Genomic DNA, 27,757 nt, shown 5'->3' on the forward strand with positions numbered 1-27,757 from the left:
GGGGGGGGGGAGGGGGGGGGGGGGGGGTGGGGGGAGGCATTGAGTGCGTCACTGCAGCCTTTGATGCCTTGTGATCTAGTAGGTGTTCTGCTGGGAAATCCTCCCACGAACCAGCCTCCCACTCGGAGGAAGAAGGGTGGGGAATAACTGCTGTGGGAATGAGCCGCTGCACGACATGCATTGTGTGATCGATCTAACATGAATGCATCTACGAGTGGCGTTCCCTCGCGTACAAAAAAACGCAACGTAGAACCGTGTTCTTATTTACAAAACGTTAAAAAATACCATCTCAAAAGAAGGGAAAAAAAAAAAAAAAAAAAAGAACAGACTCCTTGGTACAACTTCCTGCTGCTGCTCTCGAGGAGTTAGCAACCAATCCGTTCATTTCAACAGGAATCGCGTGATTGGTTGGTTTTATTTTTTTGTTTGGGGTTAGTAGCACCCTAAGTTTATTCTTTTTCCATTATTTTAGTTTCCTTAAATTAGGAGATTTTCGTAAAAAAAAAAGAAACAAGTTGAAAAAAAGTTTACATATATATTTAAAAAATATATATGCATATATTTAACGCATGAGAGTCACTGGAGACCACAGAGGCGCTGGAACAAAAGCACTCTCTCCATGGGAGGTAGAATCGACTCAGATGTCCATCTCGAACTGGTTGTCATCTATAAGAGAAAATGATAAAAGGGGGGAAAATAAACAATGATCATTAGCATTCAAGTTTGGACGAGCATCCATTCCCAGGCAAATCACACTGGTTTCTATTTACCCAGTGACATTCTGGACTCAGGACATTCGGAAATCCAAGTGTTTAATTTTCCTATTGTGTTTTTTGCTCCTCATAACTTTTGAATTACATTACAACTTGTGTGTGGAGACTACTGTCTGCTCAACCTAACACCAACATTAATCCATGGCATTGTAAAATAAATGCTGGATGTTCCACACTGCCACAGGGAAGTGGGCATTGATCATAATCAAATGGTGCAGTACTTGAATGACACATTTAATCAAATTACTTTTACAATTTGCATATATAGGAGGACAACAAATATCAACAAATGATACAAAATGTATCATTGATGTACAACTGGTCATGACTTATAATCTTTAAATGTACATTTATATTTATAGTAATACGTGTTTATTTGGGTGGAATGTCTATTACTTTTAATATTTTCAGGGAACAAATTATCTTTTCCATTAGGGAACTATTAGCACTAAATCTGTGTTACATTGTTGTTAAAGATGGTCTTGCAGGATATTTCCGGACAAAAAAAATTATTTCAAGATTACCATGCTCGACTTTTCTTAGGTTTTTTAAAATGGAAAATGGACTACAATTATACAGTACTTTTCACACCTGTGACCACTCAAAGTGCTTCACAATAAATGCCTCACCTTCACCCATTCGTATACCCATTCATGCATGGCAACAGCCAGCCCGTCAAGGCTCGGTGTCTTCTCAGGGACCACACAGACACTAAGCTAGGGGGAGCTGTGTGTTTGAGTACGTAGGGCGTTCTGATTCATCGGGCGAAAAGAAGTGTACTGAAAGGACCCGGATGGTGTACTCACAACGATCAACCCGCAAAGTGTGGATCGATGCACACTTCTTGTACTCAATCGCAGCCATCTTAGCTACGTAGCGGAAGAGGGTGGAGCCAGGCTGAGCCAACGTCGGCGCATTTTCCACATAGCCCGCATTCATTTATTCATTTTGTAGCTTCTATAGCTTGTATAGCTACTATGCGTAAAGAGGTCACTGTTCAAAGCGGGATGTTTATTGCGGAGGAGTCGCGATCGTTCGATTTGGAACGACACTGACATCTGAAAATCAGCACACTTAGTGAAGGCGGATAGTGTACTACGTTTAAGTGTACTCATGGAAGTATGGATATTGGAACACAACACTGGGATCTAACCAACAACTCTCTGGTTGTCAGACAACCTGCTCAACCTCCTGAGCTACTGCCAAAAACGGCACCAGCAAGTATGAGCAAAACAAATCTCACCCCAGGAGGTATAGTTGAGTGAGAAGAGATGCATGGCGGGACAAAATCTAAATATTATTACTCAGCCTCGAGTTTAGATCTGTTACTTTAAATGCCAACATTACAATAGAAGGTAATAATTTAGCCAACAGACTCTACAGAGACAGCTCTGGCCTACTTTTGAAATTGTTGACAGCAACGTTAATCTCCTGAGGGTGGCAACCAGTGACTTTTGCCCCTTACTCAACCATACACACTGAGGCTAAGAGGCTAAGAGCTAAGAGACGCAACATAAGCCGAAGCGTATACGTCTTGACAGATGGACTGTCCACATACCTATAGACAAAAACATTAACTACCATGAACCCTTCAACCCTTTCTCAGGACAGTAGCAGTGATGTATGTCTATGTATATAAAAGGTAATTCACTGTTTACATGGCCCTCGCCTGACCTGACCAACAGGAAAGGCTCAATTGCAGGGTTTGAAATAATAACACAAAACATCAGAGACTTGACCCAGACCAAGGACATCGTTTCTCAATCGGGTGTCTGGCGTGTGTCTGTTTGCACACGTAAGCACGATGCTGAACACGATGCTGATCTAGGTCATTTTGCAATGAGGTCATTTTTCACTCCCTATACATGTAGGGTTCCCTTAAGACCACTGAACATATGAACAGTGCGTATGCGTATGTGTACGTATGTACCTGCGATGTCCTTCTCCTCCTCCTCCATCTCCTCTTTGAGGTCTTGCAGTTTTCCGATCGGGTGTGTAGCGGGTACTGTCACTCCTGGGATCTGGGGCAGGCAGCATGGGGGGGTCTTGGCGATGGGGGAATTTCGGCACTCAAGCAAAAACTTCCTGTCGTAGATGATGCGGGTTCCTGTTTTCAAAAAAGTGGGAGGAAGTCGTTTTTTTTACGCTAAAATTAAAAAGAGCCCCTAGCATTGAGATAGGAGGTGATGAAAGAGAGTGACATCGTTAGTGAGACCGTTCACCTTTTTGGTTGACACGGTTTTGTTTTGACTCAAGGTTTACTAAAAAGGGAAAGTCTAGAGAGCCCTGCGTCATGCTGGCCAGGGCCACTGGACCAATACCAAACACACCCCATGTTCCAAACTTCAGGATAGGACGAGGGGGGCAGCTGTACAGCGCTGCTGGAAGAAGGGGAGGAGGCAAACCGCTACCCTGAGTTCTAAGAAATCTGGGAACATGTTCCTTCGTTGCACCAGACAGAAACGAGATTCGCTCCACACGTGGCAGCTATAGCGTGCGGTGACACTGCTGCAATAATAACACGGACTCCAGCACCTTTTACCCATGTTCGCGTTTGTTGTTTTCATTTCATAAAAATCGACCACAGAAGCAGAGAGTTACACGGGCAAACGTTTCAGCTCCCAACAGAAGCTAACTAGCCCACTGAAAACACCACACTGCTTGGCTCAATGTTGTATTACAGTTTGTGTGTACCGTGGGTGTGGTATATACATATTGGAGTTTGAGCTACCGATGTGCAATGTACAGTATCAGTTCTCTATGCAGAAGGGAAAACATGTTATGCAATGGTGGCTTGGTGCGCTGCCTGCTCGGGACAAAGAGGGGCACAGAGGGGTGGGGGACAGATGGAATGTAAACTAGCATCAGAAAGCTAGCGGGTAGGAGCAGGCCTTTACAATGTGAAGTGACACACACAATACAGACAGACATATACCCTTATGGTCACTCCCTTATTGGGACGGTATGACGAAACTGCATACATGCATGCATGTCCTGTTAGTAACTTACATTGATTTGAAAACATAATAACGACAGCTCTGCTTTATCAACACGAGCTTATCTCGCTTGAACGTATGGATATATAGCGCTTCATGGTTTGGTTTAGCGTGCAATGCCATATCTGCGTTTCCTTGTCATTGTGTTCTGCTTGGTACATGGTGTTCTTTATCGTATCTATAAACACGAGGTGAAGGCAGCCTCTACGGACTACCGTCAAGGCCAATCACTCGCCTCCTCTTGACAGCTGAAGTACTGTGCTGCAGGTCACAGGGTGCCCGCTCGTGATCCATAGGGTGTTGTTTACATTACAGTGTCTGATCCGACTAAATAAGCGCTGGGATCACATGTACGCCACTTTGCATACTAACAGTGTTTAATATTTAGTTAAGCTGACCACTGTGGTTTTTTTAAGGCATGCCATACGTTTTGACACGTAGGGCAGACACGATCAAGAAACTTGAAGCCTGTACGTGACACCTTGCAAGGCACAAGACAGCCGTTAAGCAATCACCATAATCTGTGTATGTGAAGTTGCAATAATTTGCATTATTTGTACGATACGGATGGGTACAATGGTTTTCTTTATCCATAACACAACGTCACAGCCATAATAAACATATGACACAACATTGACGTTAGACTACATCACATTGAATATGTGCTGAGCTTGATTTTGTTTTCAAACTATGCCAAATGTGTGTTTGACCGAGCGTGATCGTGAAGTTGTGCAGCGCAGCGAGTTCAGCTGTTTTTTTGCACATGCGAGCAGGCACGTCACTCCCGAACCATGCACACACATTTGACCAGGACGAGTAATTCATATTCCAGAAATGCGGGTCATAGGCTATGCTATTGCTTACCTCCAGGCGTGGTAGAGAAAAGGGTCCCACCGGGCGTCTGGCTGTAACGGTCGGGCAGTTGAGACCAGTCGTTAAGGGTGAGGATCTTAGTGGGAATGGGGCAGCTTTTATTTGTGTTGGTCGACATTGCTATGAGCAGTTGACGGTCGAACCAAAAGTTTTTGAAGGAGAGAGAGAGAGAGAAAAAAAAGGAACTGGTTTTATTAACCAGATTTGTTGAAATCCCCAGTGCGATGTACCACTCGCTAATTGAATTGCACACAAACTGCGCCAGACATAAACACCTTCAAATGCCGTCCAAAAATCGATTGGGAACTGGAGCACAGCCCTTCAACTAGCGAGCTAACACGACCATGTGCGAAGAAAAGCATCAGACATATTATAAAGAGGGCAGGGAGCGCCGCCAGGCTCCGCCCACTCTCCGCTTGTTTAGATTGGGGTAAAATGGCCGCGGATCGGTTCCAATGCGCCATACGACTTAAATATATAATTATATATTTATAAACCAGAGCTATTTAGAGAGAATTGGCGCTGGTATAAACTACACGAGGCTCAGGGATGTCATTACATCCATCATTATTTCCACGAGTGGAAGCTGTATGTATGAGCCCACGGCGAATTTGGACATGGCACTCGGTCCATTCAATGTACACAATAATTATGATGACGAATATTATTGCTTTATTTCTTATGTAAAGTAAAAACAATACCTGTTGAGAATATGAAATACTAAGAAATAACTAACGTGTTTACCAAATTGTCCCATTTGTTTTATATATCAATTCGATAATTGGTTTGTAGATAATAAGGGATAATGGATTGTAAGCACGATTACAAATAATAAAACGATACTTGAAATAATTGTGCAATATGCTGTTTGTTATGTTCTACATGCCCTCTCTTCATCGTAGGACGTATCCCCTCAAAAACTCGTGATGTTTTCGAATAGAATATGGGCGGTGGCAGTTGTTAGATGCGAATGATCATGTGGTCCGTTGGGGTGGGGCTACAGTAGGATACACATCAACAAGTGACAACAAAGGAATAAAACCAAATTCCACACTTGGATACTCATGCAATATCAGTAACCTATATGAGTCAGCCAATATATCCCTTGCAGTTCAGCCCTTGCTAAGTGCCCGACAAAGTTGTATTTCATGCACATAGGGTCCTGATGAACAAATAACCAATATATTGGCCTATATGTAAATATTGACCTATATATATAGAGGCTATTTATGTTTATTATATATTATTTTAATAATAATACAAAGTAAATAAAAAATATATATAGGCATAGGCTTATATATATGTTAATGTTTGTTAAATGTTAAATTGATATATATGTGTTGTTGTTGTTTTTTCATCAGGAACCGATAGGTGCATGATTGTGCCCTCTTGTGGTGTATTTTATTAGTGTCCATTTTATGTATATTATACATGGCCGTGGCTTCATGGATCCGAAACGCTCGTGCTGTAGCGTGCTGGACGTGCAAACGCTCTTTTTTCGGTTTAGGCATAGGCGGTTTATCTATGAGTTCGTTATTATTACGTTTGATTGGTCTCACAAATCAGACTTTGACATAATAACCAATAACACAATCCAAAATAAACGATATTTTCTCGTATTAAGGTTTTATAATTAACTATGAAATTAGAATTACTTAATATCTGCAGGAATAAATTACTCCTCGTGATATGTAACGCTTTCTGTATGTGATAAAGGTGTACTTACTGTACATATAGTATGGATTGTCTTTTTACGTAGCCTATGCATGTACAAATGATTGGATGTGCACTGTATATATAGTTTCAACATGAAATTTGTTTCCTCTTCACTTTTGAAAAACAGATGAAAAACAAAGTCAAGAAATCCTTCTCAACTATAGTTGACGACGACTGAAAACTTACCACATTAACCGAAGGCGGTGTTCAAAATGTAGCCTATTTGAAAAATATCACACACTAAATCATTACACATTAAACAAGCGGGTCTAGTTCTTGGTCATCATTGTATAAGCGGTATAAAGAGTTGTATTGCTTTGGCAAATGGAGAAACTGTTCAGCCGAGAAGCCCATGAAATAAATGTACAGATCAAACAGTGTATGACGAAAAAGTATTTATTTTAGGACACTTCTTGACGACATTCTTTAATTTAAAGGAGCTTGAATGATCACGGTACAATGCACAATGGGAGCATTCACACTTCATCTTCCATGATGAGACAATGAGTAGGCTACCTGCTGTTTAGGAAAAACCCTTTTAAATTAACTGGTCTACCGTAATCTACTGAGAGGATTGTTTAACTGCAACTTTGTCATATTCAAACCGTAAGGGAACAAGTTACAGAGATGCTTTAGTGTCAAAAGCCTATATGTATCGTAACTTTGATTCGAAACATCCAAATTATATGTGTAGTTTAATATAGGCCCACGTAGTCATTGTGATTATACAAAGATTCACTTTGTAAGAATGTCATTATGATGCCCATGATATTCGCCTATTTGATTTGATATATCAACTCAGATCAAAAGGCAATAGGCCCACTCCAAATAACTTTGTGACATTGAATTTGATTCATATTGATTCACTGCAGCCAACCATATTTAAGCGATAGCAGCATGTCCCTGTTTCCAGTCGTTGATAATCTGACGACTGGACCCCTGGAACGGGATGCTACAAATGAGCGTTTTTACGCGAGAGGGCGGGACATACAGCTTCACGGGTTTAGCGACGAGAGAGCGGGAGGGGCTTCTGATAATGACATATTCGTTACATGTTTGTATATTGTTTTTGTTGATTCAAACAAATTCTCATGTATCCTCCTGGGCGTTGTTGTTGTGTATGTTCTTTTTTTGTCACGCTATAATATTATTCTCGCTTCCAAAGCCCAACCGTTAACGGGAAGTACACAGTTTGAGGAAGTTAGAGGAAATAGAATTCGTTCCGGTAGATAACGCTGCAATTCATGTTCCTCTCCCAGCCTTCCCCCCCTCCCCCCCCCCCCCCCGCCATAAAACCTCGCCGTTGCGCTCCCATTCAAATGACGTCACGTACCACTCTACTGATACGTACTGGTTTTTGAGACGGCAGGGTCGCCAAATGCAGTAAAACAGAAGTAAACGCCAACGACACACAGAAGGATTGCAACAAAGGATCATTCGGTTGATACGAGATCGCTACATCTGTCCATTAAGGTGAGTGGCTTCATTGTCCGGTACCACCGTTCCGTGTTTTTTTTGTCCGTAGGCCTATTCGTGATGAACTTTGGGGCTAGGGAAATTGCAACTGGATCGCTATTAGGCTGTGGCCTGCAGGTGCGACTTGAAATCAGTTAGAATGAATGAATATGATGGTGGGTTAATAAACATCTTTAGACCGTTATCCAGACCCATGTTGGACTATAATGTTATTAAGCTTTGCTGAATATAAAAAATAATGTAAACATAATTGTCCTGTAGTTGGTTGTAATGATATGTGTTCTGTACAGATAGGCCTACATGTCACGTTCAACTGCGTTTTATTGGAACTGTTCAGATCTTATCTTCATGCAATGTGTTTTTGTTATATTCTTTGTTTTTAATATATTCATTTGGTTGTCTTAATATTATAGCCTAGATCTTACAGGGCTCTCCTTAATATTCCAATGAAGACTATGAAGAATGAAGAATATGTATTGGGATAAATGGGAAATTAAAATAGCCCTCTCCGAGGTTTTTTTTATCGATAGTTTTATCGTTTAGTTCCTGCCTTATTACTGTGCTATTCTGCTATTTTGGTAAACATACTATTATTTATTTATGATTGTACTAAATATGAATTATTTGGCTAGGCCTATTGAAAGTGTTGTCAGATCAGACAGATCGTCTATAAGTAAACATTCAAACCCCTTATAAACCGATGTATTTTGGCTGAAAATGTTTTGATGTAGGCGTACAGACGTACAGTCAAGTCTACTTTTTTTTTTTTGGTAAATCTAAACATCAACATACAACATACAAACATAACATCATGCTATAGCTTTCCAAGTATATTTATAGGTCCTGGTAAGAATTCAGAGTTGCAGATATATGACCACACTATGATCAGATGAAGGAGTCAAACAAGGCGAGACTAGGCCAGTTAGACTCATTAACAGGAAGGTGAACAAGAGTTTGTCATCATGGCTCCTCTTTCATTTTCATTTACGGCATTTAGCTGACGATTTTATCCAAAAACCAAAGGCACTTACAATAAGTACATTTGTCAGAAGATAGAGAAACAACAATACATCACTGTCGGTACAGTACGGCTGTTTACAGAACAAGTGCCAAGCAATTACAATTGCTAGGGTAGCCCATTCCCCGTATACAACAAAGATAGCTAGCATAAGATGGTAAGTACTAAGTGCCAGGACGTGCAACTTGATTCCTTGATTCCTTTCTTAAACGATGCATAAGGAAGGGTATATTTGTATGTGCAAATACAGCCATGAATACCCAATCACCCAGCGATCCCTATAGTAACCATGGCCACAGAGGGCGTGCCATCTGCCACGGGCTGAATGACTCTCAGGTGGTGCAATGTTTGGTTTTCATTTCATTGAGTTAGGACAAGAGATTAGGCCTAGGTAATGTCTAACGAAAGACATTAGCAGTAGCCTTTAGGCCTACGACCAATATAAAGACACACACACACACACACACACACACACACACACACACACACACACACACACACACACACACACAGACTTTGTTTGTGTCTTTTATTTTCGCCATTGCTCTGGTGTATATCAGATCTGACACTCATTCTTGATAGGAAGTTGCCTAACCCTTAACACAGACAAAGCCAAATGTCCTGGTCCAATGAGAGCCTTCAAAAGAAGTAGTAATAAGTAGTAAAGTAATATATGTGTTTTTTCTTACATTAACGTTAGTACAAACTATACAGGTTTGGCTAATATATATCTCACTTACTAAATCTTACTTAAGACTATCTACCTTTTTGAGGAGAAGCCTATTGAAGCCAATATGGGGTCTAAAATAGTGGAGGGTGAGTGAGTGTACCCTGTGTGTTTTTTACATCAGAAAGGAGCCCATTCACTCTAAATGGGGCCTGTTTATATTTATACATTCAGGGACTCCACATATGAAACACTTCATTACTCTACCTGCCCTCATTTCCATTGCGGCTGTAAGTTAACCTGGGGATGTTGACTGAAGGCTAGGCAATATGTTTAAAATGTATGGACCTCAGCACAAACAACTCCCCAGATAGCCGGTACTGCTTGGGTTGGGAAATGTTCCTAACTCTGAGACGCAGAAGACTGAATACTAATCGTCCGATTGAGTTAATCACAAGGACATCTGTGTGATGGGAGAATTCTGCTTCACATTCTGTGTCTCTAACTGCCCTTTGTTGATTGAGTCTTTTCCCCCGACCCTTTGAGGAGGTCAAGGGTCAACTGAAAAGGCACTGCTACGTCTCCCCCTTTGTGGCAATTTCTTTAAGAGATATTGTGTCTAGTTCAGATGAGGCTTCACATTGCAATTGTCAATGATCGAATCAAATAACGTTTACCGGCTGTGTTCTCATCAAGTAGGAGAATGCATAAGGGGATCTCTGCTCCGCTTTGACTGGTTTACCAAAGGCACAAAGGTTAACGCCAGGATCAGGTAGACAGTGCAAGGAATAGGAGACAAAGCTTAGGGGAGCAGAGCTGTGCTCAGCATCTCTGAGGCCTCGGCCACTGTATAAGAAGTCCTTGCTTTGTCCAATGAATTGGACTGTGCCTCTTAAAAAAAGGCGCAGGGCGAACTCCCATCTGAGGCCTCAGATTATTGTGAGGCCTCGGATTATTGTATGTTTGTTATATGTTTGATGTTTGTTGTATGTTATTGTATGTTTATTACTGAAGTACATTAGCCTAATTGTTATAAATCCGGATGACTCTTTATTCTTAAACAGTTTATGCAGAAAGATTGGCGTGGTGCAAAATTCCAACCACAAGCTGTCATGTTGCTGTTGAGGATATTAGAATGTTGGAATATTATTATGAATGAAATAGAAAATAAGACAAGGCAAATCTTAAAACTATGGCTATAGCATTAGTTTGTATTTTAAGTGAATATATTGTGGGTTCATATCCTTGCATATTATAAAATGTTTAAATCCTTGAGCCCTGGTTTGTATGTAGAGCGGGCAATTCCTTTCAAATACCCTTTGAACAGTAAAAGTCATATAAAAGTCATACCAACCACATTGGATGTTTATATTATAGTTAATGTGTAGTAAATGTGTTACAGCTAGGTACAGCTTTTTCCATTAAGACACATACATTGTATCTGTATCCGTGTATCAGAATGTCCTTTACGATAGAGCTGCTGGTATCTGGTGGCTGATATCTTTCCATGATCTCATTAGGACCATTCAAATAATAGTGTTTGGTTTACTTAGGAGGAAAGGTTACCGATAATCTGAAATATGGCTCATTGTGAACAATGCTACGGCCACATACTTCACCATGTTGGTGAATTGAATATGCTGTGGTCTCCAGAAGGGTAATTGGATCAATCTGGGGCCACAAACCGGTTTAATATGAGGTGCTGTCCTGGGCAACAATTGCATCACTTCTGTGGCCCCTTCAGGAACACAGAGTCTAATGTGACTCTAGAGACTGGATCCTTGCTGAACTGCACGCATGCTACACAAATACAAACAGACAGCGCAATAGCATCATCAACTCGGATCACTCAACAAACTGAGTAGATGGTAGATAGTAGACTGTATTCATTTGAGTCCTTTGAGTCTAGATGATCCATTCAGGCTATTGCCCATAGGTAGCATATAGAAGCAGTACTGCCTTCATATGAGCTCAGACACGTTCATTACTATCTTATCTTCACATGACTACCGTCTCAATCTGTGGTGTTTTGTATTGAAACGCTGCTCTCCTCCTCCCAGTCAGGTGACCGTCCGACCCCACAGATGAATTTTGAGCAGCCGCCTCCATACCCGGGCCAAGGGCCAACGGCCCCGGGCTACCCACCCCAAGGACACCCACCCCAAGGTTACCCGGCTGCCGGCTACCCCCCGCAGGGATACCCCGTCAACATGGAGCAGCCTAACCCCGCCTACCCCAACTACCCTCCTGGTGCAATGGGCCCCGGGGGCCCCTACCCTGGCCCCGGGCAGCCCCCCTACCAGGGATACCCACCACAACCACAGTTCGGTTGGCAGGGAGGGCCCGGGCCGGCCCAAGGCCCCATGTACGGAGAGGGACCCAAAAACACAGGTGAGACCTGCCGAGTCATGGTCGGATATCATTTAATTGAATTGACAATAGTCAAAATAAAGGATCGGCTTCTGCAGAGTAACAAAACACGGATATACAACTGAAAGGTTCTAAAGCCTGTAGGACCCACATCGCTGGCAATGCGTTGCATTGCAAATGAGAGTGGCCGATGGTGAAAATGCAAAGTGCAAGTCAAACGTCTGCTTCCAAAGGGCACATTCAGCATGCCTTCACTGGGCCTCGGTGACGAGGCTTTACTGCCTCCACGGCTGGACATCAGCACTTTCAGGGCTGATCAAAGTGAGTGGAAATGTAGGCTAATGATTGTCTGCCTTTTATTGTGTCAATATTAATACTATCAGTACGCAGGAGTGATAAGTAGTGAGCAAGCCTTTTTTGTGGTCAGACAACAGCCACAGTCACCTGGGTGATCTGCTCCCCCCTGCTGCATGACTCAAACAAGATGGCTGCTCAAAGCCAGGTCGCTGTTCCGTATACATTATTAATCACAAACACACAAAGAGGTGCGGTGTGTTGGCACATCGCACGGCTACTGTGGCCTCCCTTGTCAATGCGTGGGAGAGAGACGATACAAAAACGGACGATCCTGTTAACTTAATAATTTAAATAGCTTGGCTATCCTATGACCGGTTAGAAGATAGGAATAGAGGTGCTACCATACACGTCATTGAGCAACATTGTTTTCCGAAAAGACGCAACGCAATATCCAGAGTCAACATAGATATGACGATAAAACTGCTACCATAATATTACAGTATTTCATTACATTAGCTGTCATTTCCCCTTTTTGCCAGATGTATATTTCACAATGTATGCAGTAAGTGAATTATAGTGAATATTAGAGGTTGTTGATATACAAGAGCTACGGTTGTAATCCAATTCAGTGGGAAAGATGTAGTATATCAGCATAGCATACGTCAGCTCTCCTTGGATACACAACAATGGCGCTATTTACTTCAAAACACATCCGTCATACACATTCACAACGGCCGCCCGTTGCTTTGATGCATCGTCCATCACACATTAACAAATACGGGAAGCATTACTCCAGGCTGTTGTTTATCCTATGGATCATCTACACCTCCTGTGATATTATGGAATCCGCTCGGTCACGGTCGGAGGACAATAGAATTCTCCCCGCTGAACATAACGAGAGGGGAGAGTAGCCACGACTGTATTGGAACAATGGACCATTCTCTCCCTCTCTCTCTGACACTGACGCTGTCCTCCTTTCTTTCTCTCGCTCATTTCTTCCATTTTCTTTATTTAACTCTACCTTTTCCTCCTATGTGCCTTCCTCTCTCTCTCTCTCTCTCTCTCTCTCTCTCTCTCTCTCTCTCTCTCTCTCTCTCTCTCTCTCTCTCTCTCTCTCTCTCTCCAGTGTACGTGGTGGAGGAGCGACGGAGAGACGACAGCGGGGACACATGTCTGACGGCTTGCTGGACGGCTCTGTGTTGCTGCTGCCTGTGGGACATGCTGACATAACCCCTCTCCCCCCCCCCCCCCCCCACCTCATCAACACCACCTTCGCCTCCATCTCTCTGTGCCTGGAAACCAATCAGACCTTCTCTCGCTCTCTCTCGCTCTCTCTCTCTCTCTCTCTCAAACACACCTTGAAGTCACTCCACCTCCCTGAAGTATCCTCCATGAAGTAACCTTCGCTCGTCCACAAAATAAAGAAACCGTCACTCCGAACCACAATCTCCCAAGGATATCTGCTCCTCGTCTCCGCCCCAGGGAGCAGAGGCTCACCTGGGTGTGTGTGTGCGTGTGTGTGCGTGTGTGTGTGTGTGTGTGTGTGTGTGTGTGTGTGTGTGTGTGTGTGTGCGTGCGTGCGTGTTCAGCCGCGCCATCTTGTCAACATGGGGAAGCACCTTTTTGTGAACCAAGCTCAAGAGTACATGCTAGTCTGTCCAATCTCAGGCTCCGTTCTGTCATCACACCCACACTACATATTGCCACACGCACACATCACGACACACGCACATCACACCCCTGATAAATGAATGTGACACACACACACACACACATGCACGAACACACACACACACACACACACACACACATATATATATCTCAGGCTTGTTACGTGTGGAGCTCTCCTTTGCACTTTATGATGTTATAACCGTAAGAAACCCGCTCCTCCTCCTCCTCCCGCCCCGTCCCACAGCCTTATCGACCCCCCCCCCCCCCACGTCCCCCAATACCTCATATGCCTGGTCCCTCATGGCTAACGCAGCTAGCACGACTGCTGGATGCTAACAAGCTACTAGGGCCCTCTGCAGAAGCCGATGCTTGAAATGTATTCCTCCGTCTTATTTGCACAGACAGTCCGGTGGCCGATGTTTGTCTTCAGGTGAATCGTGTGATGAATAAAAGATACGCTTTTTTTTTTTCTTGGGAAAAAAAAAAAAAGATGATTTATCTCTGATTGCATAACATAGTGCACCTGCTTCCCCGCTGAGCCTGATAAGAAGCTGATTTGAAAATATAACTTCCAACATGAACATTCCATAAAAAAAAAGTGAATAAAGAAAAATGCCCCCCAAAAAAAAAAATCTATAAATGATAAATGGTGAATAATAGTATATTACGTTGTCTTTTGCTTGGAAAATAAATAATCATGCATTAAAAAGTGATATACCCCAAAATAAGTCACTGACTTGTACTATGTGGTACGGTGTCGTGTGTCATATGCGTGTGAGTGAGAGTGGTGGGGTGTTGGAGTACAGAGGCCGTGGGGCCCGGTCGTCTTTCTAAAAGGTTACGGGAGTGAGCCCACAGCCAGAGCCCACGCTGGGCTTTACAAAATGGCTCCCATCTGCACGTCAAAAGAAAGCTGATGATCCTGCAATGTTGTCATTTCATACTGTTATACTGGTTTCCGATTGATACATGTGAAGTTATTTGATGCGTTTTTTTAACAGACCGGTTTACTTTCTGAAATGAACACGTATGTATTGAGTATTACCCCACCCCCGCCCGTTATGAGTGAGAAGAGGACTGCTTAAAATAAATTAAGCTTCTAGAGTTACAGATGTCGGTAAGCATGCTGGGTTCTATATTTAGAGCTGAGATATGTGCATGTGACTAATCTGCAGACACATGCGTGCTTGTAAACCTTTGCTCTTACTGGATATGGTGTTTTGGAACTCAACATGTTGGTCTGTTAGAATTATTCAATGGTTTTATTAACCATATAGGCCCCTTTAAGATTAATAATTAAAGGTTAGGGTTGGTTCACGAATGGCATGCTTTAAAATGTTTTAATTAATTGTTCTCTTGTGCTTGTTTTTTTACTTTAAGTGTAAGAAAACAACTAAATATGAATACAACTGGAAAGAAAATACAAACCTCTTTGCCATCAGAGGATTTTTAACAGCAGTTAGTTGGTAGAGGATTTTATTAATATTACCATATGTCGCCTATTGTTTGTGTCATTGTGCCTGGTTATGTTATTAAAAGCATCACAACTTCCAACATTGTAACGCCTGATGCATGTATACATTTATAAGAGTAACTTACTGTATTAGTACACAACACAGCCTTTTAAAGCAGGCGGAAATGGTTCCAGTATTCCCATAACATCTACCTGTATGCTTTTGGAGAAGGTCCAAATCAGATTACGATTGCAGGTGACAGTTGGCCTGTATTTTAATACAAAACAGAGGGATTTAATGGCATAACAGTGTGACTCTACGGGTCAAGAGTCCCTTAAAGACACAGGAGAGCTGAGGAAAACCAAAACTTGACATGGTTGAGGAAACAAGTACTTTTTATTGATAAGGTTCTCAGAAGAGTCTCGTTTCAGTGAGTGTATAAGAATCATCCTTAGATAATAATACTGATTTGGTACATTATGACATCCAGCACGAGTCTCTTCACAGTGAGAGGGATCCATTACTGCTACTGCTGTTGGGGTCTAGGACAGTAATATTTCTGCTTTCAAACTAAACCGAAAATAAAACAAACATTCAAAAACCAATGGGGGACTGATAATGTAGATATGGAATATTTGAGTGTCACAAAACTCTAGAGTAGTAAGACCAGCTAAAGATCCGCACATTACAAGCCACTCCTCTTAGAAATATAAAACTTGATATTCTGAACAATATTCTACTGTGCTGCATAAAGGTAGATCTATACACTGTACATTGAAATATATTAAAAAAAAACAGATTTCACAGTTTTAAAGACTTTATTTAAAGTATAAACCGTTTTAAAACACTTTATTACATAAATTATTCTTTTTTTTAGCGAGACTATTATTGAAACTGAAATAATACAAAAAGCAAAATGAACATTTGTTACGTATTATACAAAATAAAATAAACTAATTCGCTAATGTTCATTTTGAATTCAACTGGTGACTCCCTTATGATTGTCATATAGTACTAAGAATAATAAATAATAATAAAAAAAAAAAAATGAACAACGTAAGTAGATACCGACACTAGCTTGTATGTTCTCTGGACTCTGTGAAGGGTGTTTTTTGAACGCTCTGTACAGAAGTGCCTCGGTGAAAGTCTCACAATTCTATCGCGACTGAAACGTACAAAACTACGGCAGCTACAGTATACGCAACATCCTGAACTTTAGTGTAGTCTGAAAACACATGTAGTAGTAGTATACTTCTCCTCCTCCCACCATTCTGAAACAAAAACAATGCTAATGTGATTACCACTGTCCACAAATATAACCTTTTTGTTATTATTATTATTATTATTTTATTTTTTTTGAAGGGTATTTTATCATTTATTTCTCAGTAACTATTTTTCCTGTTTGTTCAAGCCAGTAGTTGGTGTTTTGCTCAGTGAGATATACACTCCAGCTCAGCAGGAGCATAGGTCCGTGGACATCGTGGGGCCTGAGTCGGGGAGATGACTTGTTGTTGTGGTGGTGTTGTTGTTGTTGTCGTCGTTGTCGTTGTGGTCGAACAGCCGTTTCACATTGTGATTCTGCTGTTTGTTTCGGCGCCATTGTGTGCTGTCCTCCTTGGATCCGTCGCTCTGATTGGTCGTACTCTGGGGAATGGCTTGGCCTCCCTTATTTGGTCCCTTGGCCTAGAGAGGTGTTTGTATTTTTTGAATGGAGACAAGCTCTCACCGCAGAACCCAGTGCAACGCTCACCCACCAGCAGCTGTCATGGCCACTCTCAGGGTGATCCAAAAAATATGGGTAAAAATATCAATATCTTTTTTAAAAAGGGGAATTTTTTTCCTTATTTGTTAAGCAACAGGTTTGTTCTTTTTTATTTCCAAGTTCATCAGTGCTTTTTGAGTTGTTCAAAGTTTCTCAAAACAAAAGAAAAGAAACGCTGGAATAAACATTACATGTTTTTTGCCCGTGGCAGTAAAATCAACAATAACTTTTTATTTTCTCTGATAAGTTCTTCTTTTCAAAAGTCCCTGCAGCGTTCCGTGAGTTGGTTTTTTTATTCTCCGCGGGATTCGAGTGGCGCAAGAATGAGAAGGCTGGGTGGAAAGAACCAAAAGGAACGTGAATGTCGGCGAGACGGGACGGGAGGCGCGGCTCCGTCCAATCGGACAAGTCCCCGGGAATCTGTTACCTCCTGCCCATCTCGTTCTGTCTGAGGAACTGGATGTTGTTGCTGCTGTCGGCCAGCTCCGGGTACTGCTCCACGGGCAGTATATAGTACCCGTCGTAGCCCTGCACCCTGCCCGACTCCAGCAGCTGCTGTCTCTCCCCTTCCGTCCACAGACGGCTCCCCTCCTTCCCGTCTCGCACCCTCTGCTGCTCCCGGCTCCAGGCGCCGGACATGGCCCTCTGCCGCGCCTGCTCCAACAGTCTCACCTTCTCCTCGTCCACCACGTCCAGCGCCAGCCCGTAGCGCACGCTCAGCGCCAGCGACGGCGCGGCGAACTCCACGGTGGCGCCGCGCCTCGAGCGGCTGCTCACCGTCACGTTGACGCCGCTCTCCAGCGACTTGCGTCCGTTGGTGAGGCCCAGCGCCAGCAGGTCGCCGTCCGCCGCGCCCACCTTGACGAAGAAGTGGCAGTCGCGGCCGTCCTGCGTGTAGTGCGCGCCGTCCAGGTAGAGGGCGCCGTTGAGCACCAGGGCCACCTTACGGCTGTCGTCGCTGGCCACCGACGACACGCCCGCCACCACGCGGCCCTCCTTCAGCGCCAGCATCACGCCGCGGCCCACGATGGGCGTGCTGGTGCCGAACCAGTGGCCCGGCTTGTCCCGCCGGCCCCGCCGCTCCTTGTTGAGCAGCCGTCCCTCCAGCGCCATGAAGGCCTGGTTGTGGCGTTCGGCCGCCTGCTGCACGCCGGTGATGAGCTGCAAGGGAGAGGACGGGAACGCGGTAAGGATCACTCCACCCCCCCCCCCCCCGCCCCTCGGGGATCGTGTCGGATGTCACTGGCTAAAGGTGCAGCCGTGGTTGGACGTGGACACAACGCAAGGACCCCGCTTCCACGCAGTCGTGAACCTGTTTTGGTTCTGGGTCGGGTTTTTCGTAAGTGGACCAATCACGGGCCTTGCTGCTGCTGCTGCACTAAAGTGAACATTTTTAGGAGGCGCACGTCAGGCCCTCGCGGTGGACGCAAGGAGGGTCCGCAAGGACGCACGGGGTCCGTAACGCCCTTGCGTTGCGTCGACGTCCAACCATAACTCCACCTTTACGCTCGCGCAAGCTAACCGCCGGGGACAGTTTGTATGAAAGCATGTTGAATCCAGACGGTTCACGGCCACAGCGATATCACTCATCTACTGACCGCCTCACAAACTATATCACTATATAACTATACTCATAAGCTACGAGAGCAACTCATTGAGCTGCACCTGACTGACTGAATGGCGTCATGCTGGACATGAGTTGTTGCTAAACCCGCCCGTGTACGTAATAGATTACTCACTATTTCCCTGGGAGTAAATATTTAGCCAGGTCTAAAAGTCTATCTGTCAAAGGACAGATATGGGATACAATTACATATTCATTCATTCAGGCATCAAAAGCATGCGCAAATTTGGAACTGTAAAAAAAATAGATTTGTACTGTTCATTATTTTATAAGGAGCGTGACTTAGGACCAAACACCTTGCCCCATTAAAGCCCTTTAGCGGACAGGAGCCAGGCTGCCAACACGCCGTCAGTGTCAGTGTGTCGTGGCGAGGCCTGGAGCGTACCTGTCCGTTCTCACAGTGCTGCGTCGCCTGCAGTTCATAGGGAGGCTCCACGAAGTAGAAGGAGTGTCGAGGGAAGCCGGGGATTATGTTACTCAGCTGGAAGCCAAACATCACCAGCCAGCTCTTCACATCTAGAGCAGCGGAGATAAGCAGGGGGAGATAAGCAGGGGGGCAACGAATACACAGAAAACCAGAAGTGAACCGTTCAGTTTGTTCAGGATTGCTGACTTGTTTAACCCTTTTGTAATCTCGTTACATGCTACTTTAGCATGACAGGACACTTGAAACCTAATTTGAAACGAGAAAAGTCTTTTAAGGCAGCATTTCTGAAACGTTAGGGTATCTCCCATTACATTTTGTTAATAGTAAAAAATAAAATATATATTCAACAATTATTCACCTCAGGCTCCGTGAATAGTGGAGCCTATTCACGGAGCCTGAGGTGAATAATTGTTTTAGTAAACACTACCAAAAATAAACAAGATGACACTTTTTGCCGGGATTTATTTGTTTTTATTAGCGGTTTTCTCACGGGGCATTTTGCGATGAAAACAATATCCCGAGTTTAAGATCTCAATCATGGGATATTGGCCAATATCCCGAGATAGCGAACCAATCAAATTGCGCGGTTCACGTCTAGCACATGCTAAATATAAACAGCATCCCTACGCAGCAGAACCAACCCGCTACGTCCCCTCTCCTCTGACCTGTGACGTAGTTCTTGATGTCCAGCATGTCGCTCAGCGGGTTGTTGTTCTTGAACATGTACAGGTTGAACGGGGCGGGGTCCTTGCCGATCTTGGGCCAGGTGGCGTAGTCGGGCGAGGTCCAGCGGCCCGCCAGCACGTCGTAGTCCCGCTGCGTGAAGTGCACCAGCTTGGTCAGCGAGTCGTAGAGACCGCCGTGGAAGCCCACCACCAGCTGGAACTCCGGGTTGGAGTCCAGGTAGACCTCTCCGTAGGACGTGTACTGCACCTGGAGGCAGGAGGCGCCACGGAGGGGAGGGTGGTTCATCAGGGAGGAAGGGTTAAGGGCTATCTGCCCGGGTACTCAATGCACATTAATGTCCGGAACAGCGTTATTTATTTAAAAGTTATTTTTTAAATTGCTTGCACTTTGAACTTTTTTTTTGTTATATATGAACATAAAAGAAGAAACAAGCAAACAGAAGAGGGCTAGGACATGACACTACATACATTTGAAAGTAGGTACAAATAAGAAAAGCATAGGTACAGTACACAATACAAATATATCCTCATTGGAATAGAATGAAATAGAATTAAGAGTCTTTAAGTTTGTAGCGATCCCATTTTTTCCAGTATTCCTCTCCTTTATCCTTTTGAAGCTGCAGCACAAAAGTAAAATTCTCCATTGCCTGGATAGAGTTTATAACGTTTGTTAAGAGTCTCATGGTAGGAGGATTCCTCTGAAGCCAGCATTTAGTAATTGCTTTTTTACTTGCAACCATGAAAATCTTCAGGAGGTATGTGTCTCCTTTACTGAGACCATCAGGGAACATTTTTGAAACAAATTGACACTGGAATAACGTGTCTGACATATGGATGCGTTCCTGAATTTCCATCTGGGGATCCATAAAGTGTGTTATTTTATATATATCTATATATATCTATACATAAGATCCTTTAATAATATCAACCATCATATCAGGTGTGCCGGCTGACGCGGGGCCCTTACCTGTTTGATCATCTGGCCGTTGCTGCTGAAGACGGCCAGGGGCGTGCCGGTGTTGTCAGAGGCGATGTAGTACTCCTCCCCACTGCTCACCTCCATGGCGAACAGGTGACCCTGACGGACAAACAGACAACAATACACTGCGGTCACCCCTCGGCATGGCTTTGATTTGATCGATATTGATAACTATTGATCATTTTAATGACCTAAAAAGACTAGGAATTACCATGCTGGATTTAAACACTTCTGTTCAATATTTAACATGACCTTCCACTGTTCTTCATTGATAAATACTCCAATGTCGATGCAACGATGAAAAACACTCAAATATTGTAGTATGGAACCGTGTTTGTGCAACAAACCCAGCTGCTAGACTCGGTGGTCCAGTCTCTTCTCGATATATATATAGAACATGTTTTATATTGATATTGATCAAAAGTCTATCCCGATACGATAACTTATCATCTTATCGCCCAGGCCTAGTCTAAATAATCGCAATTCGATAAGATCCCCAAATGGTTCAGCCCCACCACCCCCCCCCCCCCCCCGCAGCCACCGACCGCCCCCAGCCTACCTGCAGGTCGTAGTAGAGGCAGGAGATCTCGGAGCTGGAGTGGTTGAAGATGTGCGTGACGCGGGCCGGGTGGTTGAGGTCGGCGTAGAAGAACTGCAGGTGCTGGCCCAGGCTGTTGCGCGTGGAGACGCGGCGGCCCAGCCCGTCGTAGTGGTACTGCACGCTCCAGCCGCCCGGCCCCCGGTTGTACGCCCGCAGCAGCTGGCCCTTGGAGTTGTAGTCAAAGACGTCGGAGCCGCGCTGGCTCAGGAAGCCGTCCTCGTCCAGGCGGTACTGCACGTCGCCCAGGCGCGTGATGCGGTCCCGCAGGTCGTAGCGCAGCGGCATGATGCGCGCACTGTTGCCCGGGTTCAGCAGGTGCAGGTTGCCGTTGAGGTCGTAGCTGTAGCGCCAGGTGGGCCAGTCGTTCACCTGGAGGGAGGGAGGGAGGGGGAGGGGGAGGGGAGGGGAGATACACGGGCATTAGCTCAGGAGGTAGAGCGGGGTTGGCTGGTAGCCGCAAGGTTGCTGGTTCGATCCCCGGCTCCTCCTAGCGTGTCTAGAGTGTCGTGGTGTCCCTGAGCGAGACGCCCTCACCCTGACTGCTCCTGACCCGCTGGCTGTCGCCCTGCGTGGCTGACTCCGCCATCGGTGTGTGAATGTGTGCGTGAATGGGTGAATGTCAGTCAACACTGTAAAGCACTTTGGATAAAAGCGCTGTATAAACGAGGACCATTTAGCATTTATACACTCAGCATCTGACACACCTTGACGTCTCTAGAGGACGGTATGGATGCAAACTGGGCCAAATCAAACCAAGCGGCCTCAAAAGAACCATTGTTGATGGACGCTCCGATCCCACATGGTAAAGGTCTTTGCTTGTGAAACAATGACGCTCTTTCATTGTGGAACCAAGCGGTGCCATCACAATAAGAGGAACAGCACCATCTCTTGGGGAACATATAAGATTGCATTTTGTAATTGTAATTTGTAACTTGATTAACAATCATGTCCCAGCAGTTCTGTTTTTTAATATATTTTTTAATATAATTTTAACGGCAGTAGTTTAGTTTTTTTTGAATTGCACTGCAATTTTTTTGACACATGTCAGTAAGGAGCAGGGAGGGCTTTGGCGTCTTGCTCCAGGGCGCCTCCACAGGCAGACCGCAGGCAGTGCAGCGGATTGTGTCTTACTCATATTTATAGAAAAAAGCAAAAGACAAGGCATACTATACAACAACAACCCCCCCAAACACACACACACGCACACATACACACACACGTCAGAAACAAACACACACACACGTCACACACGTCACACACACACACACACACACACCCATCCACCCCCCCACCCACATACATACACACACACACACACACACACACCCACCCCCCACCCCCCCGACACACACGCGTGCGGTGCACCCACCTTGACTCCGCTGAGCTGCCCGTCCCCGTCGTACTCGTAGCGGTACTGGGTGGTGTTGGCGTAGGGGCCGATCTTCAGCTCGCGCTTCACCACGCGGCCCATGCTGTCGTACTGCACCGTCATCCAGTACATGAGCGAGCGGAAGATCTCGTACTGGACCTCCTTGATGCGGCCGTGCGTGTCAAAGTGCTTACTGAGAGTCATGACGGCCGTGGTGATGATCTGGTTAATGTCGTAGTAAATCACCCCGAACTTCCCAAAGTGCTCCACCTAAAGACAGCGGGGGGGGGGGGAAGAAGCATGAGTGAGCGGAGGAGAGACGGTGATGGAGAGACGGTGATGGAGAGACGGTGATGGAGAAGAGACGTGATGGAGAGACGGTGATGGAGAAGAGACGGTGATGGAGAGACGGTGATGGAGAAGAGACGGTGATGGAGAGACGGTGGCGGTAGTTCAACCGGCAACTTTACTTTATTCATTTTGGATAGGCCGCCTTTGACGAAAACGTTTAAATTAGATTTTAATTGATGCTGTCGCCATGACAGCACATGAACCGCTTGCTGGCGGTTGGTCGGATGCGTCTGTGCTTTGATTATGCACGCCGTAATTAGGGACACCGTTAGACCTGCAAATGTCTTTCGCATTTCGGGATCTATAGCGGAAGCGTTTATGCAAAGTGACAAAGTACAGCGCATTCAGACAGCGATAAGCGGCAGCTGCTAAATGCTGCACACCGGTACATCTTGAACCCAGAAGCCTTTGGGCAGGAGTCAGACGGCCGAGTCACTACACTTACATCCCTGCACCTTCGACTGTAAACAGCACAATTATGTGCTTTACGAATGGCTTTGATTTCTGTTTCTTTTATTTGATCTCCTGTCTGGATGAATTGATTTTTGCCGTGGTGACGTCTGTCTCATTTAAAGTTACGAACGCGGCTGAAAACCCGTTCCCCCGTTCCCCTGGAAGGTTAAAGGTTTTTTTTTATACGTTTTTTTTCATATTTGTCAACAGTCTCTTCACGACCTGATATCAATCAATAATTAAAATGCTCTGACAAGAAAAAAAAACTATCTGCAGCTGTTGCATATCTGGAATAAGTCTGTCCAATCATTTAATTTGGCCTAAATGAATTCTTTGGATAGCTTACCCATCTGCATACCTCCCCACTGGCTGCCTGCACACACCTGCCTTCAAACTCATTGTGCATGACTAGAGTCTCCCACAAGGCCAGGCCGACCTTTTGCTAAAGCGATCGAGGTAAGTCACATGTTTCGGGGGAGTGGCTTTGGCCTGAAGAGGGGGCGGGGTTTATCCAGTTTTAAACTCTCAAAGTCTAGCTGACTCCGGCTGGCGTCTCTGAATTGCATGCTGTCGTGGAAATATTAATCATAACTATAATACACAATTATAAACCCTTACATTAACCTTGTTTATATAATTACTAGTCAATCTAAAAGGAACTGTTTACATTCTCCTTGGACTTTAAGATACCACCCTTCCTCTCTCTAACTGAGAGAGGTCAAGGTAGTTCAGATTTGCATTCCCACTGGAGCCACTGAGTCTGATACTGAGGCCAGGCCAATCGACTGACTTCTTTGTTGTGTAGATTTGTTTAACTATTGCAGCCCTGTTTAACAGACTTGCAGACACGTCCACTTCCCCCATAGTGTTACAAATTAACTTGGCCTCTCCCGCCAATCCTAAATGCTCCAGAATGGTCCCTCCCACTTACCTGTGTTACCTGTGTATTCCCTACCCACAATGCAAACGTTTCCCTATGAGGATCTTGTTCACCCGTTGTCTCACTGAATGTATCCTTGGTAACGTCGCTACCTGTACTTTCCCACGATCATGCTCCAATATTAAATCAAACATTTCGCTGGCCGACGCGCCCTAAAAAGAAGCTTCTCTTCATCAACCTGCTTTACCTTTATTTAACGAAAGGCACACATAGACACAGAGGGCTTTAAAATAACAGAGCGACCATCTCAACAGTCTCTGACCTTGCCGGAGATCTCGTCGTAGCGGTACAGGTCGACGGGCAGCGGCGTCTCGCTGATGACGGGCTTCATGCTGGCGATGCGGAAGCTGTTGTCGTGGTAGGTGTAGTCGAAGCGGGCGTTCACCATGCCCTCCTCGCTGAAGCGGTAGATCTGCTTGTCGATCAGCGGGCCCATCTTGCGGTAGCGGATGGTGCAGGAGAAGCCGCCGCTCTGCAGGTTGACCATCTTCAGCACGCCGGCCGTCTCGTCGTAGCCGAAGGTGACGGCCGTGCTGTCGTACACGATCTCCGACAGCTTGGCCAGCTTGCCGTACTTGTAGAGGACGCGGCGGCCCGTGCCCAGGAAGTAGGTGGCCTGCGGGCGGCCGTCCTCGCTGAAGTCGTGGATGATGGAGGCGTTGCTCTCCGGCGGCGTGTAGGTGTTGCGGATGTAGCCCACCGACACGTGCGTGAACATGGTGTGGCGCGCCACACTGGGCATGGTGACGGCCGTCACGCGGCCCGACCTGTCGAACTCGAAGACGTACTGCCGCTGGCTCTGCAGCAGCAGCACCATGGACTGGAGGGGGGAGGGGGGGGAGAGGGAGAGGGAGGGGGAGGAGAGGGGAGGGAGGGGGGGAGAGAGGAGGAGAGGGGGGGAGAGGAGAGGAGGGGGGGGGGGGGCGAGGGAGGGAGGGGAGGGGCGAGGGAGGGAAGGAGGGGAAGGGAGGGAGGGGGGAGGGAAGAGAGGGGGAGAGAGGAGAGGTGAAGAGGAGAAAGGTGAAGAAGGAAAGGAACAGAGGAGAGGTGAAGAGGAGAGAGGTGAACGGGGAGGGAAAGGAGAAATAAAAATGCAGATTAGGTTAATATCGTTACTACCACCTGGCCCCGTTAGTATTTTATATGGAAATGGATGATTTACCTTCTGTGAAATGGTACCAAGAGTCACTTTATCCCTCACCTGATTTACTGCGATCTTATCCCATTATCATAAAAAATCATTTCACCTCCGTTTACTACCGGCAAACGACCACACTCCCACCCCCTCCTTGGCCACCGGTGAACCTGGCATGCCCCCCCATCGCCCCATCCCCCCCAACCCCCCCTCCCTCCCCCCACCTAAAGGCCCCGGCTCCGGGGGGGGGGGGGGGGGGGGCGGCTACTCACTTTGTCCAGGTAGCTGTAGCTCCACACCTTGCCGTCCACGAAGGCGCGGGACACGACGCGCCCCTGGGGGTCGAACTCGGTGCGCTCGCTCATGCTGCCGCGCTGCAGGCCCACCAGCTGCCCGGAGGCCGAGTACGAGACGTTGACCACGGCCAGGCTGCTGCTGGGCAGCCACATGGCGGGCCGGCCCTGCGCGTCGTACATGATGCGCAGCGTGAACTTGCGGTGGTCGTCGTAGATCTTCTCCGTGCGCGTGTTGCGGTCGTAGTCGATGGACAGCAGGTTGCGCCCGTGCGCCTGGGGAGGGAAGGGGGGGAGGGAGGGAGGGGGGGAGGGAGGGAGGGAGGGAGGGAGGGAGAGGAGTCAGTCAAGAAGGATGCGGAGGAGGAGGCAATCAAGAAGGGTGGTAGGGGGTGATTTAAGTAAAATTTCTATTTATAATGAATTGATTTAACCTTCACACATTAACGTTTGCGTTTATCCAAAGTGACCTCCAGCGGATTCAGATCCATCCTACTAAGGAGCGTCCAGGGTCAAGCCTCTGGATTAAGGATGCCTTAAGTGGTCGCCACCACTTAATCTCTGGCCAGCACCGCAACACATCTTCATTTTGTATTTCTAACTATTTCATTTGAATATAAAATGTTAGCTTGTCATGCTAATGTTATGCACGGCACGAAGTGCACTCCTAACCATCCTTAGAATCAGGGATCCCTCAGTTCTTTTAAAGGAAAATGTCCTTGCCCTGTGGGGGCCTGGGGTCAGAGAATGTCATAGAAGACCCTTTGAGACAGTCAATGATTAAGGAATGGAAAACCAACCCTTGGCTACGGTGATCGGCTGAGAGTCGACCGTTTATTCACGGATGCGTACGGCGTATTACTAGCCTGGGTATGCCCATGCTGCCTTGCACGCAAATTCATTTCACTCTGCTAGGCAGCCTGGATTCCATGGATCCGATTGATCCTCAGAGGGAACCAATCACAGAACGGGGGGGGGGAGGGGGGGCAGCAAGACGATGACGACGTCTATGCAACACCGAACCTCGTCGTTTGTTTATATCTATGGATCCAACACGGCAGCAGACGAGAAGTCACCTTTCGATGCAGCCTTAGATAGTGTCCTAAGTGGTTTAGAACGCCACCTTATTTTGAATTTTATTGTTATTGTCTATGAGCGACGTACAGACGCACTTGATAGCACTAACAACAATCGTAGCGCCCGATAAACGGCTCTGGGGGCATTCGTAAACCACGCCTCAAATACGAGAAAACGAACGTGATGGTTCCCAGACTAAATCCTCTTGAGGATTTGGGGTCTGGCGTATGACAGGCGTCCGCAGACATGCTGAACGGCGTGGACGCGGCGACGGCGGTGGCGGCTCACCCTCAGCTTTCGTCCGAACACGGTGATGCGGCCCTTGGTCTGCTCCTTGCGGAGGCGCCACTCGATGGAGTTCAGGCCGTTGTCGGTGGGCAGCGTGATGTTCCTCCGGCCGATGGTGGGGCTGACGGAGCCGGCCAGGATGTGGGGCTCCGTGTGGAAGCTGATGCCCATGCCGTTGGCGTACATCACCCGCAGGGTTCCGTTGTTGCAGAGCTGGTAGCTGTTCCGCACCTGGTCTGTAGGGGGCAGTGGGGAGCACAGGTTGAGAAGACGAGGTGAACCACGGACCCGGCGGCGGCGGCAGCGAGGGTGATACGCGGGCGTCACCTCTGCTTTAGCTCTGTTTCAACAGACTCGGCGGTAATGCGTTGGATGGAAGGGAATACAAAGTGCTGTCTGATGCGGCCTCAGGGCTGAACTCAGGGAGAGCTAAGAAAGAAGACATTCCGACGTTAACGTCG

At 46.0% G+C, this 27,757-nt stretch overlaps 3 protein-coding genes across 3 annotated transcripts; 1 reads left to right on the top strand and 2 right to left on the bottom strand.

Moving 5' to 3' along the window:
* Positions 1–521: 521 nt before the first annotated feature.
* LOC311372726 (eukaryotic translation initiation factor 4E-binding protein 3-like) lies at positions 522–4,989 on the bottom strand. Its single transcript, XM_084489683.1, has 3 exons — positions 4,634–4,989; positions 2,704–2,880; positions 522–666 (listed from the first exon to the last, which is right to left on the bottom strand). The coding sequence occupies exons 1-3, from the start codon at positions 4,758–4,760 to the stop codon at positions 638–640; spliced, it is 333 nt and encodes a 110-aa protein (XP_084345809.1). The 5' UTR covers positions 4,761–4,989; the 3' UTR covers positions 522–637.
* A 2,705-nt stretch (positions 4,990–7,694) lies between these two features.
* Positions 7,695–15,404, top strand: LOC311372716 (cysteine-rich and transmembrane domain-containing protein 1-like). The gene is made up of 3 exons (XM_084489674.1): positions 7,695–7,831; positions 11,580–11,910; positions 13,313–15,404. The coding sequence occupies exons 2-3, from the start codon at positions 11,604–11,606 to the stop codon at positions 13,414–13,416; spliced, it is 411 nt and encodes a 136-aa protein (XP_084345800.1). The 5' UTR covers positions 7,695–7,831; positions 11,580–11,603; the 3' UTR covers positions 13,417–15,404.
* A 1,968-nt stretch (positions 15,405–17,372) lies between these two features.
* Positions 17,373–27,532, bottom strand: LOC311372725 (teneurin-2-like; the record flags this gene model as incomplete). Its single annotated transcript, XM_084489682.1, has 9 exons — positions 17,373–18,234; positions 19,083–19,213; positions 19,790–20,057; positions 20,778–20,888; positions 21,349–21,759; positions 22,760–23,029; positions 24,766–25,323; positions 25,911–26,207; positions 27,297–27,532. Coding segments are annotated over 9 exons (3,020 nt in total), but the record flags the coding sequence as incomplete, so codon positions are not given.
* Positions 27,533–27,757: the final 225 nt, after the last annotated feature.

Source organism: Micromesistius poutassou, assembly GCF_964030765.1.
Source record: "Micromesistius poutassou genome assembly, contig: SCAFFOLD_2330, whole genome shotgun sequence".
In the NCBI taxonomy this organism is placed as follows: domain Eukaryota; kingdom Metazoa; phylum Chordata; class Actinopteri; order Gadiformes; family Gadidae; genus Micromesistius; species Micromesistius poutassou.